General features: G+C 33.5%; 2 protein-coding genes across 4 annotated transcripts; one reads left to right on the plus strand and one right to left on the minus strand.

Moving 5' to 3' along the window:
* Window positions 1–1,890: 1,890 nt before the first annotated feature.
* On the minus strand, window positions 1,891–4,005 carry LOC107434958 (uncharacterized). Its single transcript, XM_016046483.4, has 4 exons — window positions 3,468–4,005; window positions 2,502–2,612; window positions 2,298–2,378; window positions 1,891–2,189 (listed from the first exon to the last, which is right to left on the minus strand). Exons 1-4 carry the CDS (start codon window positions 3,729–3,731, stop codon window positions 2,115–2,117), a joined length of 531 nt encoding a protein of 176 aa, XP_015901969.1. The 5' UTR covers window positions 3,732–4,005; the 3' UTR covers window positions 1,891–2,114.
* Window positions 4,006–14,192: 10,187 nt separating this feature from the next.
* LOC107434948 (growth-regulating factor 3) lies at window positions 14,193–17,406 on the plus strand. Of its 3 annotated transcripts, none has more exons than XM_025067721.3 (5): window positions 14,193–14,349; window positions 14,479–14,985; window positions 15,209–15,394; window positions 15,810–16,158; window positions 16,698–17,406. In XM_025067721.3, exons 2-5 carry the CDS (start codon window positions 14,772–14,774, stop codon window positions 17,170–17,172), a joined length of 1,224 nt encoding a protein of 407 aa, XP_024923489.1. In that variant the 5' UTR covers window positions 14,193–14,349; window positions 14,479–14,771; the 3' UTR covers window positions 17,173–17,406. The 3 variants fall into 3 exon arrangements, with proteins under 3 accessions (XP_024923489.1, XP_015901955.1, XP_015901956.1); XM_016046469.4 differs by having other exon boundaries at window positions 14,194–14,349; window positions 15,798–16,158; XM_016046470.4 differs by having other exon boundaries at window positions 14,196–14,349; window positions 14,487–14,985; window positions 15,798–16,158.
* The last annotated feature ends 175 nt before the right edge of the window (window positions 17,407–17,581 follow it).

Here is a 17,581-nt window from a genome sequence, read left to right on the forward strand (position 1 = left end):
TATTGGATGAATATATAATTACATGCCCTTAGTTTTTGTCTTTCCAATCAAACGAAACCACCCAATCCACTCTTGGAGCCTAACTTTCGGTGTATTAATTAAGTAGTAGTCATCTTAATTTTTCTAATCTTTAATGAAATATTAATGAAGAAAGCTTCATTATTGGTACAACAAACTTTAGCTAATCAAACTCAAATCTTCAGCCCCTGTGGTCCTCAGTGACAGCTCAAACGTTTCAAGGCTTATGAATTGTAGAAATCATGTAGACGTGATTGCAGGTTTAGTCGTAATTAATAAAAGATTATTTACAAAGCAGACTGCTTTGCCTTTATTTTTTATTTTTTCCACTCAATTCCTCTCTGGCAATCAAACATAATTGGAACCCACTCAAATCTTTGCTTTATATATATTGTCCCAGAATTTCCCGACTCCACTGCAATCCTAGCTAGTAACCATATTCCTTTATAATATCATGTAAAATAATTATCTGTTCGTTTCCTTTTGCTTAATATATTTGAGCCGCAAATTTAACCTTTTTAGTTTCTGATCTAAGAAAATAGAAAATTTTAGGAGTCAGTGCGTTTAATCATTATCGTTTCTCAACATCAAGGCAATGTCAATTAGAAGGTCTGAAATTTGTATTCATCAAAAATAAAAAAATAAAAAAAGGGTCCGGAATTTCATTATAAATTCAACCATCCAACAGACTTTCACCTTGTTGAACCCTTGCATTTTACTTCTTTTATATATATATAAAAGATACTTTGAACATTTCTTATCTAATAGTCAAACGAGGGTGATTTATTCTGCTGGAAACTGTTAATATATGTCAGAATCCGTTGGTCAACGGCGTTTTGATTACTCCATTGGTATAGCATGCAATCGAACCAGTAATTTGGATATAGAAGGCCACGTGGCATGTCAGATTTGCTTTTACAGAAATTGACCTAAACCAAGCCCTTCTATGCGAGAAAAACATGGGCTGTTAGCATTTTTCACAAAAATCATCCAATTTTCGTTAAACTTCGTATCAATAGGATTTTTTTTTGAAGGTTTTTTTATAAATATATGCAAAGTAGGGTCTTTGGCTCACTGCTAAGTTGCTGCCAGAATCATAATTAATGGCAGTTCAAATCGACGTCAAATCTTGATAGCTTCAACTTTTTATCTTCTGGTCTTCCTTGTGGATTGCATGTCCAGAAAGAATGAAAGAACGGTTCGCTTCCTAATTTAGTAACGCACATCTACATTTTCACAATGAAGCAACTTTTTAATTCTTTGAAAGCCAAAAGCCACTTTTGAAAAGCCCTACCAAACAGCACCTAAATCCTATCCACCCCCGTCAACATGCTTCCCCTCGTACAGAAGGATAATAGATTCCACCTGAAGAATCCTAGGTGGTGGGTAATTACAAACTGCGCATGCTTTTCATCTGAGGCAACAGACACTTCTCAATTATTGTTGCCCAAGAAGATATAGCTATGACTTTCAGTAAGCCATTAATCCCACAACCACTAATTTTTTCCTAACACAGATTTAAAATTTTAAGACATTTTACTTCATATTTTCAGGAAATTGACGAAAATGGTCTGCAACCTTGAGTCCCAACCAATATGATCTTCCTCTTTTCATGGTAATTTTAATGCAAACAAACATGTCTCATAGATAGTAAAATCCAAAACTTTTTTTTTTTTTGGGATAAAAGAAAGTAAAATCCAAATTGCAGTGCAAGTTGGCCTCGAATCACATAAGAGAAGGTTACATAATAGAATATAATTGGCCTTTGGGATGCAAATCAAAAAGAAAAAGGGTAAAACCTCATATTACACGAACTTGAAGACGCCGACAGAACAGTAACCCGTGTGGAAAAATGAGAAGGAAAATGCAGAATTCAGAAACATTTAGTTACAAACCTCTTTAATTAATAGGGTATTTCCCTGCCTAAATCAGCTCATGTTTTTATCAAATTCTAATGAAACAAACAAACATAGAATACACCAATCCAAACACCCTTATATATAAATATAAAGAAACAAAAAAAAGAAAAAAAGAAAAAAAAAGTCATCTTAAATACATCACGCAGACCTAATCAGAGTTATCAGCAATAGGCTATATCAGTGTATGGAATCTATGTTCTTACTCAGCTCCTCCAGCTTCTTCAGCCTCAAACGCTCACTTTCACTTACCAGCTGTTCAATATGCAAGACAGGAAAACAATTTCAGTCACCAAAATTCAGGCATATATCGCATTTATGCTTTCATTAAAAATAGACAAACATATAATTTATATAACTAACCTCCATTAATTTTGTAATCAGCTGTACTTTTTCCTTGTTCTTTTCATTGAATGCCTCGAGTGCTTCTTTGTATTCCCTCTCCTGTGACAAAATTAGAAAACCCACATTTAGAAGTAACAAATATAATCTATTTTAAAACCTATGCTTAAGTATATTAGAAATCAGATGACGCACTAGCATCAAAATTTGGTTAAGAACTTTCACCTTCTTCTGGCAAGTATGCCCTAGTGGTTTTAATTCTTTGTTTACGGTATCAATCTTCTTCCGAACCAGTGCAACTTCCTTCCTCATTGGATCTGCTAGCGCTTCAAGCTCCTGGCAGTTCCATAATCTTTTTGTTTAAGACCAGATAAAAGTTACCCACAACAAATTTTGTGCATAAATAATTTCCTTTGGTGCGTGAGAGTTTCCATTTTCCAACCAAAACAAATTCCTATTAGAGAACCTAAATGAAATATAAGGCAGAGGACAATTCATATGATGCCTTTTGCTAGCTTATTACATGTAAGTAGCAAAAGGAAGAAATAAGACACAATTTAGATTGAAAAAATCCGTAGTAAATCCATCACAAATTCTTGAAAACGAGTAGATTTACGATGAGATAGTAAACTAATGATGCATCAAAAGGTTGAAAATTCTTTGTTGAAGCTTCATATTTTAGAAGATCGTGGCTTGGGGAGACCATGTTAAGCCCATATTGTTCCTTTTTTATTACAAATTTTCAAGAAAAACAAAAACTCCCATTTCCTTTGTGTTAAATTTTTCAAGGCATGTAAATCGTATAATCATCATATAAAAGGTCAAACATAAAAGGGTTTCCATTTATGGAGAAATTTTCTATTTATCTTTGTTTTGCGGTGAAAAATTGTTGCGTTTACACATCAAAACAAAGCTGAACTTCTCTTCTTGCAAAACTTTGACCTAAAATTACATGGATTTGTGTTCAGATTCATGAATATTGACCCTTTCTGCAACCGAAAAATGAATGGAAAATGCATAAATAAAGGAAAAAATTAACACCCACGGCCCCAAAAATTTCCTGTGTACGATACATGCTCGCACCCAAGTTTACCAGATACCTAGAAATCCTGTTTTTGCCTCTAAAAATTACTTTATGACAGGAATATTTACCTCTCTTTTTTTTTCATTTTTCTAAGAAGGAAAACATACCTCGCGAATCACGGCCAAACGTTTTGTTTCTTCTTCAACACGACCCAACTGGGCTTGAACTTTCTCTCTCACCTCCATCTTCTTCCTCTCGATCTCTTCCTCTTTGGCTCGGAAGGTGGAGAGGGCCGACCTGGACATCTCTTCGTCTTCCTTGGAGAGATTGCTGTTGAAGCTCAGGCTTCCCGAGTTCTGCACCATTAACTGTTGCTGCTGCTGCTGCTGCTGAGGTTGCTGTTGCTGACCCTGCTCGTATGTCTGCATCATCTTCTGCTCTTCACAGAAACCCTTCCTCTTCCTTCAATTCCTCTCTTTATTATCTTCTTTCTTTCTTTTTTATTTTCTGGGTTTTTTTTCTTTTTTTCTTTTTTTTTTTCCCCTTTCTTTTTCTTTTTCTTTCTTTCTTTCTCTTTTGCTTTTGCTTTGAAATGATGGGTTGTGTGCTCTGTTTCTTCCCCTGTTTTCAAGTGCTTATAAACAAGACCGGTGTCAAAGTTTCTAAAGTTTCAAGCCAGCTTAGCTTCTTTATGAACCAAAAACAAATGTGAAAAAAATAAATAAATTATATATATATATATATATATATGTATGTGTGTGTGTGTGTATATATTATATAAAATTTCAAAACCTTTTACCCAAAATGACCCAACTGCCAACCACTGATAAAGATGCAGAACAATTCAACTTTACTGAATGAAGTGTGTCTCTGAAAATTCAAAATTTGTCCCCATGATTATATTTGTAGAACCCCACTTGCTCAAACCTTATAGTAACTTCGAGAAAATTTTTACTGCACCCAATTGAATTGGAATTTTTTTTTTTTCCCCAACTTATTATACAATTTTTTAAAAATGAAAATCTCAAATTTTCAAGTTGTTATTTGTTACATTTGAACCAAATTGAAAAACCCTTTGAAGGTTGCTAACCTGCCTTACTTAAAGTTGTAGTTTTGTTAAGTTGGTAGGAGGCAAACATCAACTAACCCTTTTAGTTAACTCATATACATAGAGTGCCTTGCAAAACCACATTATCGTATATTGGTATATATAAATAGTGCAAAAAATAAAAAGACAAATATGGATATGCATACATCATTTTAGGTGTCTTTTAACAAGTTAGTCCTGTTAATCTGTCAAGGCTCTTCTTTAAAGTTGTGATTTTATTTTTTTTATTTTTTTGGGTAAATTTTGAAGTTGTGATTTCGTGATTACTATATTTGAGTCAAATTTTCTAAATGTTGAAATTATTATAAAATTCTTTTAACTCATCAGTTTTTTTTTTTTTTTTGGTTCGTATGCGCATAATTTTGTGGTCTTGTCATTGGATTTGGCTGAAATAGCTATAACGGCCAAATCTCGTATTCATTTTTGTTAGATGGCTGTATCAATTCATCAAGTCTATCATAAAACCACCAATAATACTAAAGTTATTAAAATTTCTTATAAAAATTTTAAACGTATTAACAATTAAGATTTTTTTTTTTGGTAATATCCAAAATAATTAAGATGGTATCACATCATAAAATAATATTTAATAAATTAGATGGGTTTTATGCAATATTACTCAAAAAGGGAAAAAAAATAGCATATATGTGAATTCACGCAAAAGAAAAAGAAAATAGCATATATATGAATAAATTTATTGTCTTTTGTTTCTTCAATGCAAAAGTAGTACATATAACTTGTAATTATTAATTATATACAAACTGAACTCAGACATAACATAGGCACAGTAAAAGAATGTCGGTATTTATTTTATTATTATTATTGTTATTTTGGTTGAAAAAGTGAGGTCCATTCTATTTCATTGATTAACGAGTAAGGTGTTAAAGATTTGTACCATATGGGAGTGAATTTGAGGATGGGGAAGGGAAGTTGATAAGGTAGCCCCCCGCCCCCCTCTCTTCCTCAAAAAAAGCCAAAGAAGTATGTGGTAAATAAAAAGACCATTGCGGTGCTTGAAGGGGCTCTAAAGACACTTCAACAGAAGTAAAAGAAGAAGGGAGTGCTTGAGAAAAACGTTTGGTGTGGAGTGGACAGAAAGGGTCACCTACGCACACACACACAATCAGACGAATGACAGGGAGGCGTAAGAGCCAAGGCAGAGTTGGAGCAGCCCAGTGGCGGCACATTAGCTTCACCTTTTGACAAATATCAATTCCTTTCAACCATGGTTTTCAAACATTATACAATTTCAATATCTGCCTTTTTTTTTTTTCTTTCTCTTTTTTCCTTTAATTTTTTTTTTAAAAAATATTAGTTATTTCTTTTTGTCCAAATCCTTATTTTACTTTGTATGATTGAGTCAAGAAGGTGTGCTTTAAATATTCCACAATAGCATAATCCTTTTGTTAATGGAATTCTAACTTTCCCTTTCCAATCTGTGGTGTGGAGTGGGGACCACCTTTAGCAATTTGACGTTTTCAAATAAATAAAAAAAACGAATAATAATGGGGATTTTTATTATCAGAGAGAAAATTAACATCTGAATTCCAACGGTCATGATCATGGGAAACTCGTGTTGGGGCCCCAGTGATGAGAGCGTGGCATGGTACATGGTTAATTTTCTTGGTTTTTAATGATGGAATTGATTAATTAATTAATTAAAAGGTGCAAAGTTAGCAACTTTTTACCAAATGCCAGGATAGCATGTTCAGGTTGCAAAATGTGAATGATAGTGTGTGTGTGTGTGTGTATTTGTCATGCCCACCTCAGAAATCCAGATATGCAGAGAAGGCATGGAGATTTTGGTCTGCCAAAATCTCAACAACATCGCTGTCTTTGTGTTTCTCCTATGAATCTTATGTTCTGTGGCCGTTAACCCAACCGTTTCATTCAGATTCTCACGCAATTAGACCCCCTAGCCCCTTAACATTTGGGTTGCAATTAATTAATTCAAATAAATCTTTTAATCTCCTAGCTAATTCAATTTCAAACTTTTTCCTTGTTCTGAAATCCATAAATATATATATATATATATATTTATATGTTGACTTTGCATGTTAGTTTACCCTGTGGGTAAAATCTGCTTCAAGACTAGCTATCACATTTGTATATGAATAAAAAAAACTAAATATTAGGAAAAACTCAGTAAAAATAATAATGAATCTGGTGTTGAGGACATTAATTCTTGTATATTAAGAGGACTAAAAATATATATATATATATATATATATATTTTTAATTAAATTGTATAATCTAGTAACCAAGTTTTTTTTTTTTTTTTTTTTTGGGATAATAATCTAGAAACTAAGTCGGTATACCACACTACCCACATCATTATTTTACCGACTGTTTTAGTTGATTTGAAATTGGAAATTCACATATTGCTTTGCTAGTATCCATTTTATTTTTCTTTTTGTCCATAACGAAGAACAGTAAATATACAAAACGAATTTCTGAAGTTAGAATTATTATTTTCTTTTTACGGATTTTTGGGTTAATGAAAAAAAGAAAAAAGACAAAATTCCAAATGAAATGATGACCAAACAAAATTTGCAAAGAAACTTATAGACGTGTAGGGCCGAATTGTTTACTGTAGAGACATTCCCTTTCATCCAAAAGTATAAGACCTCCCATCTCTTTTTATTTTTATTTTTAATTTATTTTTAAAATTTTTTTTGGTAATGAAGTATAAGACCTCCTTACTCCTTAGGCCCGTCCACAACTTTCAGGACTTTGACCAAGTTTCTAAAGTTGACCAAGCATGCCACAGAAGTTTTAAATTTCAAAAAAATAGTATCCATATATATGCTTATTTAACGATTCTTGGAAATGTATTTATTGTTTACAAAAAATAAAAATAAAAATGAAAATAAAATAAAAATCCAAGCCTGCATTCTTCGTACAAATTTTGAGAAGCTTAAGATGAACTTAGTTGCTAATTGGATAAGTTTGAGAAATTTAAGATGAGCTTATTTACTAATTGGATTGGAACTCAAACTGTAATTTTATAAGAGAATATAAAATTTTAAATTTTGAAAAGGATTCTAATGTTCATAATTATAGTATTATACAATGTAATATATCTATAAAGCGTAATTATTATTATTATTATTATTATTACTACCATATTTTTGATAAATTGGAGCTGAAGATTTACTGATATTTGATAAAAATGGGCACATAAAATTTGCTCTTTGGGATTAGATATTCCGTTAGATATTAAAAGGGTAATTGGACGTCGACCCAAAGAATCTTTAATGAACCTGAAAACATGACAAACATGGAGCCATCCATGACAATCAAAGACATATAGATAGATGCAGCCGATCCTAACCAAAATTTGGATGGATCCTATGCAAACCCAAGTTGCGATCGCAATCCACATTCGGGTGTGAATTGTGTTGCCCTTATCATTTTGTCATTTTTCTAATCACGTGCATCAAAACTTGTATTTATAATACAACTGGCTGATTGTTACCTTGTTATGGTTCCGTTTGGGAGCTTATGCCACATCACACAATAATAATAACAGTATACATGTACCAGGCTCTTCTTAATTCCATCTTAAAATATGATCAAATTAATCTTGAAACAAATTACTCATTATATACTATACAGTTGTAGTGGAGATATTAAATATTAATAATCTTATTATGTTTTAACTCTTTGCTAATCCCATTTTTTATCTTATATGTATACAGTACCTTACGGTTCTTACCTCGTGCCTTCCAAATAACACCTCAACTCTTTGATTTGGTTGGTTCATAGATTAACAGCGTGTTCATGTTCGTCTTTCCTTGTCACTTGCCAAAGACGTTTGTAAATAAAATAAACGCAACTAAAACTTCCTTGTCAGATATAAGAAAAATATAAATAAAATAAAGGTTGTAAGGAAAATATAAATAAATAAATAATGTTGCAATTAAAAAATGGTTATTATTCATTTTGGGCCGAATTCATCCAAGAATGATTTTCAACAGCTGGGCTTGAAAATAATAAACCGTAAGGCCCAACTTTATACAGATCAGCAAGTGAATATGAGTCAATGTCATTGGATCAAATACTTATTGCATGACCGTACACGTCCCCATGGATTGCTGTTTTCGACTGTAATGACCAAGCCGAAAGCCTATGAACAGAAATCCATCAAATATAGGAAGAAAATAGTGATAGATCAAGTACATAAAAATAGTTGAGCTTTTAAAGAGTGCAGGTGTTTTTTTTTTTAAAGTTCTTGTTATTTACTAACATTAAATTATCACAAACTTACATGGAAATTTTTTTTTCTTTTTGGTTTTTCCTTATAGTGTATGTGTATCAATTTAAAAAAAAAAAAAAACTTGTAGAATTAAAAATGATACTTAATTAAGCACGAATGTTAGGAAAGAAATATGATGGTTCACGTGAATATGTTAGTTAAGGGAGAGTAAATGTTTATTAATAAGAAATTTAATACTTAACAGAGGTTTGGCGGTGCAATGGAGAAGAAAGAAGAAGATAGAAACGAAAATATTCGACATTTACTGGCAGTAGGATGTTAAAAGTCTAAGACTACTCAAATTGTGAATCACCGTTATATCCCTGGGCCCAATACTGAAACCAAATCTCTGATAATTTATTGGAGATGGGCGTGGACCCCAGGGCACTTAAAATGCGGCCCCATTTTGGTTTAATGAAAATAAATAAAAAGATTTCAAAAAACAAGATTTGACTGACCACACCAGCCTCCATAGCCATAGGGTCAGGTGGTAGCAATATTCCCACACCTTGTAGCTAAGTGAGATTATTAGCCTCTAATCAATTGGTATTTAGCTCTAATTGCCCTGGTTGTCTGTTTAGTTGTCAGTCCAAACAGAGGATCTATTTTAAAAGATTTATATATATATATATATATTAATTGAAGCAGGACAATGCCAACCTCTGCTACTACTGCCTCGTTTAGAACATTGATAACACGATGCCCACATGAAATTATCACGAATACCATTTATATTAATTTATGTATTCTATATTGAAAGTTTTTCTATTTCCTATGTATTATTTGATTATGACGTTTATATTTATTTTCTCTATATATTTCACACCTCGTCCTTATATGCATTTAATAAGTGAAACGCTTCGGAAATTTTCAGCTACCTAGTTTCACAATCCGTATTCATTAGGAAAAACAGAGTCTACCAGTCAAAATTTACATAAAGATTTATACGTTAATCAGTCAATTTCTCGTTAATTGTGATTTTAAGAACAATTCCAAAATTATTTGCAAAACTTGATGTCTCGTGATGAAAGGGGTTGGCCCAGTCAAGTTCAACCAGGCCCACGTTGAGTTCTTGGGTTAGAGACGATCAAACGGAACGGTACGACCACATACACCAGAAACTTTCAATTCCACTCGTTGGGTTTTCGTTTTATTTATTTATTTATTTTTAATAGCAATTAAATATTAAAAAAAATGGAGATAAACCTCGAGAAAAGAAGTCACGTGGAGGCACGTGAGAAGGGTGGTTTAGGCCTCGCGTGCCGGCGTGCCCAGCTTTATCCTACAGAAAATGTTAAAAAAGACTGGGACCCACGTGAGCAGCTGTCTGTTCTGACCTGAAAAATTGCCTCGGTGACGTATGTCTCCTCAGACATGTGAGTGGCCTTGTTCTTTAATATCTCTTTTTATTATTTTATTGCTTTTCACCTCCGAATAAAGACAAATTAGATGACGTGGATATCTAGTGTGGGTCCCCTATCTAGATCCGTACGTGCAGTGGATCCAAGGTGTCTCTACCTCTTTGGACGGTGGGTTGCATGTTGCTGTGCGTTGACATATATGCCCCTATAAAATTGCTCTTCCTTCCAAACCCCGTTCGGATCAGCTTCAGTGTTTTGAGTTTGACCACCACCCACTTCAATTTCCGTGGTCTGCTATCGAAATTCTTTCCTTCTTCTGCTTTTCTGATCCGTCCAAAAAATAATGTCGGTTTTTACTTCATTCGGGATATATCATATTAATTAATGATTTGCTTTTCTTCTTTTTGGAAATTTTGATTTTAAGTATTATTCAATCTTTCAATTTGACGTTTCTAAAGGCATTTTAGCAACTCATTAAAAATAATTATTTATGGAAAAAAAAAAATACGATATTGGAGCTTGGTTTTACCGACAAAAAAAATACATATCGGATTGGTTAATGTTTTGAAGAGTGCATCTCTTAGTTCACTTAGAGCATTTTTCGAGGCTTTTTAAAAGTAAAAATTATCTTTTATATAATGTAAAATATTGTTAAACATAAAAAATATAATTTTAAAATTTTCTTTAATAATAATTTTATTATATTTTTTTAATAAATATTTATTGTTATATTTATTTTTTTTATTTTTAATAATAAATATTAATTATAATATATTTGATTTTGAAAATTAATAAGTATTAAATAATATTAGATATAAAAAATATTTCTGATTTTTTAAATTTAAAAAGTTAAATCTATTCTATATTTTAAAAATTTAAAATTCAAAATATGTTATAACTAAAAATAACTCTTCAAAATAATGATAAATAAATTAGCACTCGATGTTCTTAGACTCTTAACAAAGAAGGCTGGCTCTATGTGTTTAGGAAAAAAAAAAAAAAAAAAAAAACAAAAACAAAAACTTTAATGCTTTTAATAATTACCAACTATATTATGAACAATGTTTTGTTAGGGTTGGTGCCACATCGATCAAAGATAATGTTATTCCTCGATACCAGCAATATAGATAAAAGGGTGTTTTAATGGTTTCTTACTTAAAATATATTTTACCAACATAGTTGAAAACAAGTTTGAACATGATTATAATTAGAAATTATATTGTCAATTCTGTTTAATGAAAAAAAGATAACCATTTAAAAAAAAAAAAAAAAAGTGTTAACACAGGTGCCGCGACATGTAAAGAAAAAAACAAAGGAAAATAATTTTGGGTTACCTTCAGCCTCAATATGGTTATTCACAGATCAGGATGTTGTTGGACTCACCGACTGTGCTTCGGGGAACTATAAGTGCGGGGTTGATTTAAATGTTTTGGTTAAAAAAACAAACAAAAAATTTAAAATTTAAATGAAAATAGCAAACAATAAATAACCATTATCATTTAATGCCTACTAAAATTTGCTGTGCCAGCCATATATTCCTATATATATATATATATATTTTTTTATCGATTAGCTTTAGGGGGGCTTGCAACCATTCATTCCCATGTATCTTGGATAGTATAAGTACTATAATGGTTAAAAATGGGCTGGCTAATAACGGATAAATAAACTTCAAATTCTCTCTTTTTTTTTTTTTTTTTTTGGTTTAAAATAAAGAAAAAAATCCCTTAAAATTTAAGGTGAGCGATAATCATGTTAGGTGTTGGCCTCAAAAACTTTATTCATCTCTTATTTTAAGTGGGCAATTTATATCCTTTGTTTGTTCACACATATATTGAATAGTTTATCTAAACGAGACATTAATTTTCTTACATATCAGTTTAATGCATGTACCAATATTCTCACAACCTTTCAACACTGATGTCAAAAATAACGGCTATACATAAAGAATTATGATATATATATATATATACATACAACAATTAATCCACTGTTTGTTTAGCTGGAAAATGATAGCACTTCTTGAATGCATTGTAAATATCTTTATAGCTATGTGGATATATATAACACAGAAAAATTAACCAAAAAAAAATTGTCAAGCCAAGTTAAATATAAAAAAGGACTTTAAAAAACCAAAAAAAAAAAAAAAACGGAGAGTAGAAGTGGTAGAGGAGGGGGGGAAAAAGTCGCAAAAAGCAAGCAGAAGTAGTGGGTGATAGCCAAGCATTAGATGAAGACCAGGGGAGAAACTGAGTGGTCACTTCGATTCGAGAAATTGGTTGTTGGTCACATCAATTAAAACTCTCTTTTTTTTTTTCTTTTTTTTTAATTTTTCAATTTTTCAATTTTTCCAATTTTTCGTGTTTGGAAACCAAAAGGATCTATAAGGGAATAAAAATGGCAAAAGCCCCCCAACCACCAGTTGTTGCTTACCCGCTGTGCTTTCTAATTTCTCTTCTCTGACACATTTTTCAGATATGCCTCATCCTTTTCCTCTACTCCTTAGTCTTCTTTCATTGCTCCCCTCATTTTTACCTCTTTGTCCTTAACTTCTTTACCTTATTACTCTTTTCATGTTTCTCCCTTTTTTCTTGTGTGCATTTTTTGTCTATTTGCTAGCACCTTCTGCATTCTGAAATAGATCTTTTTTCAGAGTGCTTAACTCTCCAGCGTTCTAAAGCCGCTGGCTTCTTTGGCTTTGGCTTTTTTCTTTGGATGTTGAAAACAAAAAGGGAAAATGATCTAAACGCACTTTCAGAATCTGAAAAAAAATAATAATAAAAATAAAAATTGCATGGAGACGTGTGATGTTATTAGGTTTCAGGTGGTGACGATATCATTTTTTGCTTTACAAATTAATTTTTTTAATAGAAGACAAATTTGTAACTTTATTAATATGGAGAATATCTCGATAGATGAAGGAAAAAATAAAAAAATAAAAAATAAAAATTACTCGCAAAGAATCCTGAAGTCGTAGATACAAGATCAAGGTAGGGTTATATTCGTCATAAGAACTTCCCCATAATTGGAAACACAGATGTGGAGCCCAGTTTTTTTGGTGCCCTGGTTACCAGACTACACCAGACTACCATCCACTTGACGTGGCTCAGCTCGGCTTGACCTCGCATTACTGTGTCTGTGTGGCTTGTTTTGTTTTGTTTTGTGTATATATATATATATATATTTTTTAATAAGTTTGAAAAAGAGCGTTAATGCGGCTCACTGCTCATGTCTGAAAATCTCTGACAAAGAAAAAAATAATAAATAAATAAAAGAAGGTCAAAATTTCTAACGCCAATGGCCCAAGGATTTGACGGCCCAAGAAAACAAACTGATAAAAAGGTTGGGCCGACTGTCGAACTTAGCTTTAGGTTGCTCAGCTTATAGCTGATCCCAATAATTGGTGTTTTGCGATTCTAGAAATAATTCATCCACTTCTAACAAATTTTTTTTTAATAAATAATAAAAAAAAAACCTTCCACTTCAATTTGTTTGATCAAGTGCCCTTGGCAAACTGGGCATAACACGTGTCTCTATCTCTCTCTCTCTCGTGCTTCCTCTATATCTCTTATCAGTGTACTAGTGATTGTGGTGATTTCGGCAGACAGAATTGGTGGGGTCCGGTTGAGTATATGATTCCAAACTTGTACCAAAACGGACCATTCAACTATGCATCACTACCGTGTACAATAGCATTACGTTTCCACTTTCCATATATATATATATATATTTAAAATTTTTATTTTTTCCAATGAAAAAAATGGTTGATCATAATTTTCCCATATTTAACCTTTTCTTTAAATCTTATTCCCATGAATCTCCCTTATTTTTCTAAAACGTCCAAGGACACAATTATTTGGATGTATGACTTTGGAAAGCTCAACAATTAGTGAGGAAGAAAATTACAAAACAAGACCCAGAAAAATGTTGGTTCATTTTCACATATAAAGAGAAAATGGCAGATATTAAAAAGTAGACGTAAAAGACAAGTCTCTTAGATGAGCGAGCCAGCATTTAAGCCATCCTATAGACACCGAAGAAGAATGACAAATCCTGAGCTCGGCTGAAATGGAACTGCATTGTCGGCTCAAGTCCCTTTTTTTTTATATTATTTTTATATAAATTAAACATAAGATGACCCTGAGGCTGGGATTTAGGTTTTACATTGCGTATACAAATGGAAAAGTAATAACACAACAAATAAAAAGGGTATTTATGGAGGTCCATTGCTGCTTTATCTCTCTCTATCGTATAAACAAAACCCTATGCACTCGGTCTGAGTGCTATTTCCAAAGCAAAGCAGAGCGACAGAAAGACTGCAGGTTCTTTTTTTCTCTCTCTATCTCTCTAGCTATCTACTTGTTCTAGTTTTTTATTTTTTAAAATTATATATTTTGAAACTTTTTTTTTTTTGGCTATCAACTGTCTTGTCTGACTGTCTTTTTCTCAAGTGCCTTAGGCTTCTCCACTGGCGTTAAACAAACTTTGCAGGCTTTTCTGTCAGAATGTGAAGGTATCTGCCAAAGATATAAAAGAACCCACAGAAGTCCCTGCAAAAAGCTTTTACAAACTTTCTCTTCACATAGACACAGACACAAACCAAAGCATAAACCCAAAACTCAAAAACGTAATATTAAAACGCCAACCAAATAAAAAAGCCAGCAGAACCCAAAACTTAAAAATCCCATCTCTCTCTCTCTCTCTCTCTCTCTCTCTCTCTTTCTGTTTCTTTCTTTCTCTTTCCATGGACTTCCATCTGAAGCAATGGAGAAACCAGCATGAGTCAGAGCAACAACATTCTGCAAAGATACCAAAACTCCTTCTTGAGACCCATCAACCACACCAACAACCAGAACCATCTGGGCCTGCTCTCCCTTTGTTTGTACCTGAACCAAACAGCAAAATCAGCAATCTGTCAGCATTTCCTGGAGCTACCTCAGCTCCTACCAGATTTACCAGTGAGATTTCATTTCCTTTTTCTGTGTATGTGTGTGTGTGTGTGTGTTGTGTGCGGCAGAAAAACTCAGGAATCTTTGATTCTTGGTTTGGAAAAGTTTTAAGGGTTGGTTGGTTGTTTCTTTCCAAGTTTTGCTTCTAAGTTTTCGACTTTCTTCTCAACATTAAATACTGATAAGTGTTCAATCTTTTCTTAAACTGTGTCTGCTTTTTATTTTGGTTTAGGAATGGGGAGCTATTTCAGCTTGGCCCAGTGGCAGGAGCTAGAGCTGCAGGCTTTGATATTCAGGTATATGCTGGCTGGTGCTGCTGTTCCACCTGAACTCCTTCAGCCTATTAAGAAAAGCCTTTTGCATACTCCTTATTTTCTTCATCACCCTCTTCAACATTATCCCCATTATCAGCCTCCTTGTAAGTCTCACTTAACTTCATATAACCATCTTTCTTAACTTAATGTAATCATCCTTCTGATTTTCTCCTGAGAATCTGAAATTAATCTTTTATTTTTTTATTTTTATTTGTCGTTCCTCCTGCTACGGTTATGAGGATTATGCTTGTGTTACCTATAATCTGTGTTACCGTACATAGCATTTCGTGTTTGTATTGACCTTACAACATAAATGCGGCATTTTCACTGTTGCTAATTCCCTTGATTTACATTTTTTTGTGCTTTTCTTCTTGTTCTCTAAATAATTTTTTCACTTCAATTTGCTTATAGAGGTTTGTCATACATATTATTCTAAGTCCAATATGTTTGCTTTCTTTCAAAATTTCGATAAATGGCTTAATTAATTAATTAATCCATTGTGGTCAGTGTTCCAATCAGGGTATTGGGGACGAGCAGCCATGGATCCAGAGCCCGGAAGGTGTCGTCGGACGGACGGAAAGAAATGGCGGTGCTCGAGGGACGTGGTTGCCGGTCAGAAGTACTGCGAGCGACACATGCACCGTGGCAGAAACCGTTCAAGAAAGCATGTGGAAATCCCCACACCCACCCCCATCCCCCCTACCACTGCTGTTGCTGGAAATGGCGGAGGAGGGACTCAGCTCACTTCCACCCACCACCAACCCATTGCTGTCCCGACCTTGTCAACTGTCTCAGGTGGTGGTGGTGGTACCCATTTTTCTATTTCAGGGCCATCTTCTTCCGTTGATCTTCTTCACCTTAACCAAAGGTAATCAATCAATATCTCTCTGCCGTCTTGGATGCGTTTCCATATAATTATTAACTTGCAGACTATTTCGGTCTATAATCATGCTATTTTCGTTTTATAAAAGTTAAAAAAAAGGAAGTCCTGGAATGGATCGTACGTGTCATAATGAAACTGACATTCCTAACCCAGAAAATTGAAAAAAAGAAAAGAAAAGAAAATTAACTTCAAACTGTTGTTATTTGATCTTTTTGGATGTGTTTGTTGATCTTATTAATATCTTTTATTTAGAGATATTAAACTTCTTCTTTTTTTTTGTTTTGGCTGAAAGATATTGAACTTCTTTATGTGAATAATAGGTATCTTTGATATGATTTTATATCCTCTATAGTAGCAGAGGACCCTAGTGAAAGAATATTTGTCCCAATAGTTCTCAAAATCCAGGGAAATCTTACAGATTCTGTACAACATTAACTCCAAACCATTTCTTATGCTTTTGTTGTTACTTTGTTCCTTTGCTTGATATCTTTTTGTCTGTCACGTTATCTTTGTCAAAATGGCAGTTCGTCAGAGTCTAGAACTGAGAACAAGGATCTTTTTCAACCCCACAACCACCAAGAGCTGGTCTCCAAGGATGGTAAATCCGACGGCCATATATTGCGGCATTTTTTCGACGACTGGCCCAGATCGATTCAAGAACCAGATAACGGTGGAAACAATAGTAAAGCGATTGCCAGCCCAATGAATTCTGCTACAAGCCTATCCATTTCTATTCCGGGAAATTCGTCGTCTGATGTGTCGCTGAAATTGTCCACCGGCAATAATGGGGACGAGGCGGGCCGCCACCAGGAGGCCGTTCGCGAGCAACATCGCCAGCTAAACTGGGCTTCGGGATGGGCCGCCAACCATATGGCGTCCATGGGTGGGCCTTTGGCTGAGGCACTTCGCTCCTCCTCTAACTCCCATTCATCACCTACGAGTGTGCTACATCAGTTGCCACGTGGCTCGGTCTCTGAAACTAGCTTTGTTAGCACCTGAAATTTGGTTTTTTATTATTAATTATTTAAAAAAAAAAATGTGATGACAAAGTTTTTCATTGTTCTAATTTTTAAGCCATCCTCTCAGAGCAATACTTGGGCATTATTAGCCTTCCCTCTGTACAAAAATTTGCATGGACGATATTTAATTTCTTTTATTTTTGATTTGGTTTGTGTATGAACCAGTTTTTCATGTATAATTTGGTTGATCAGAAACAAGTTTATTGACGTGACTTGTGGGAGATGTGGACAATTTTCGCAATTTCTTTTTTAGAGGAATCATTTTTAGGACGTAAATCCCAGATGATCCTACTGGTAGGGGAGAACCACTAATTCCATGTACTCGTAGAATGAAGCCATCTGATTCTTGTAACGGGCTTTTAGTACGACCATTATGATTTCTGGACGAG

Source organism: Ziziphus jujuba, chromosome 11, assembly GCF_031755915.1.
Source record: "Ziziphus jujuba cultivar Dongzao chromosome 11, ASM3175591v1".
NCBI lineage: Eukaryota > Viridiplantae > Streptophyta > Magnoliopsida > Rosales > Rhamnaceae > Ziziphus > Ziziphus jujuba.

Excerpts from the sequence above, each read along its gene's own strand:
- LOC107434948 (XM_016046469.4), top strand. The coding sequence starts at position 14,772 with ATGGACTTCCATCTGAAGCAATGGAGAAACCAGCATGAGTCAGAGCAA. Across the intron at positions 14,986-15,208 it reads AGCTCCTACCAGATTTACCA|GAATGGGGAGCTATTTCAGC; the intron begins GTGAGATTTCAT and ends ATTTTGGTTTAG. Across the intron at positions 16,159-16,697 it reads CTTCTTCACCTTAACCAAAG|TTCGTCAGAGTCTAGAACTG; the intron begins GTAATCAATCAA and ends TCAAAATGGCAG.
- LOC107434958 (XM_016046483.4), bottom strand. The coding sequence starts at position 3,731 with ATGATGCAGACATACGAGCAGGGTCAGCAACAGCAACCTCAGCAGCAG. Across the intron at positions 2,379-2,501 it reads GGCATACTTGCCAGAAGAAG|GAGAGGGAATACAAAGAAGC; the intron begins GTGAAAGTTCTT and ends ATTTTGTCACAG. Across the intron at positions 2,190-2,297 it reads TGATTACAAAATTAATGGAG|CTGGTAAGTGAAAGTGAGCG; the intron begins GTTAGTTATATA and ends CATATTGAACAG.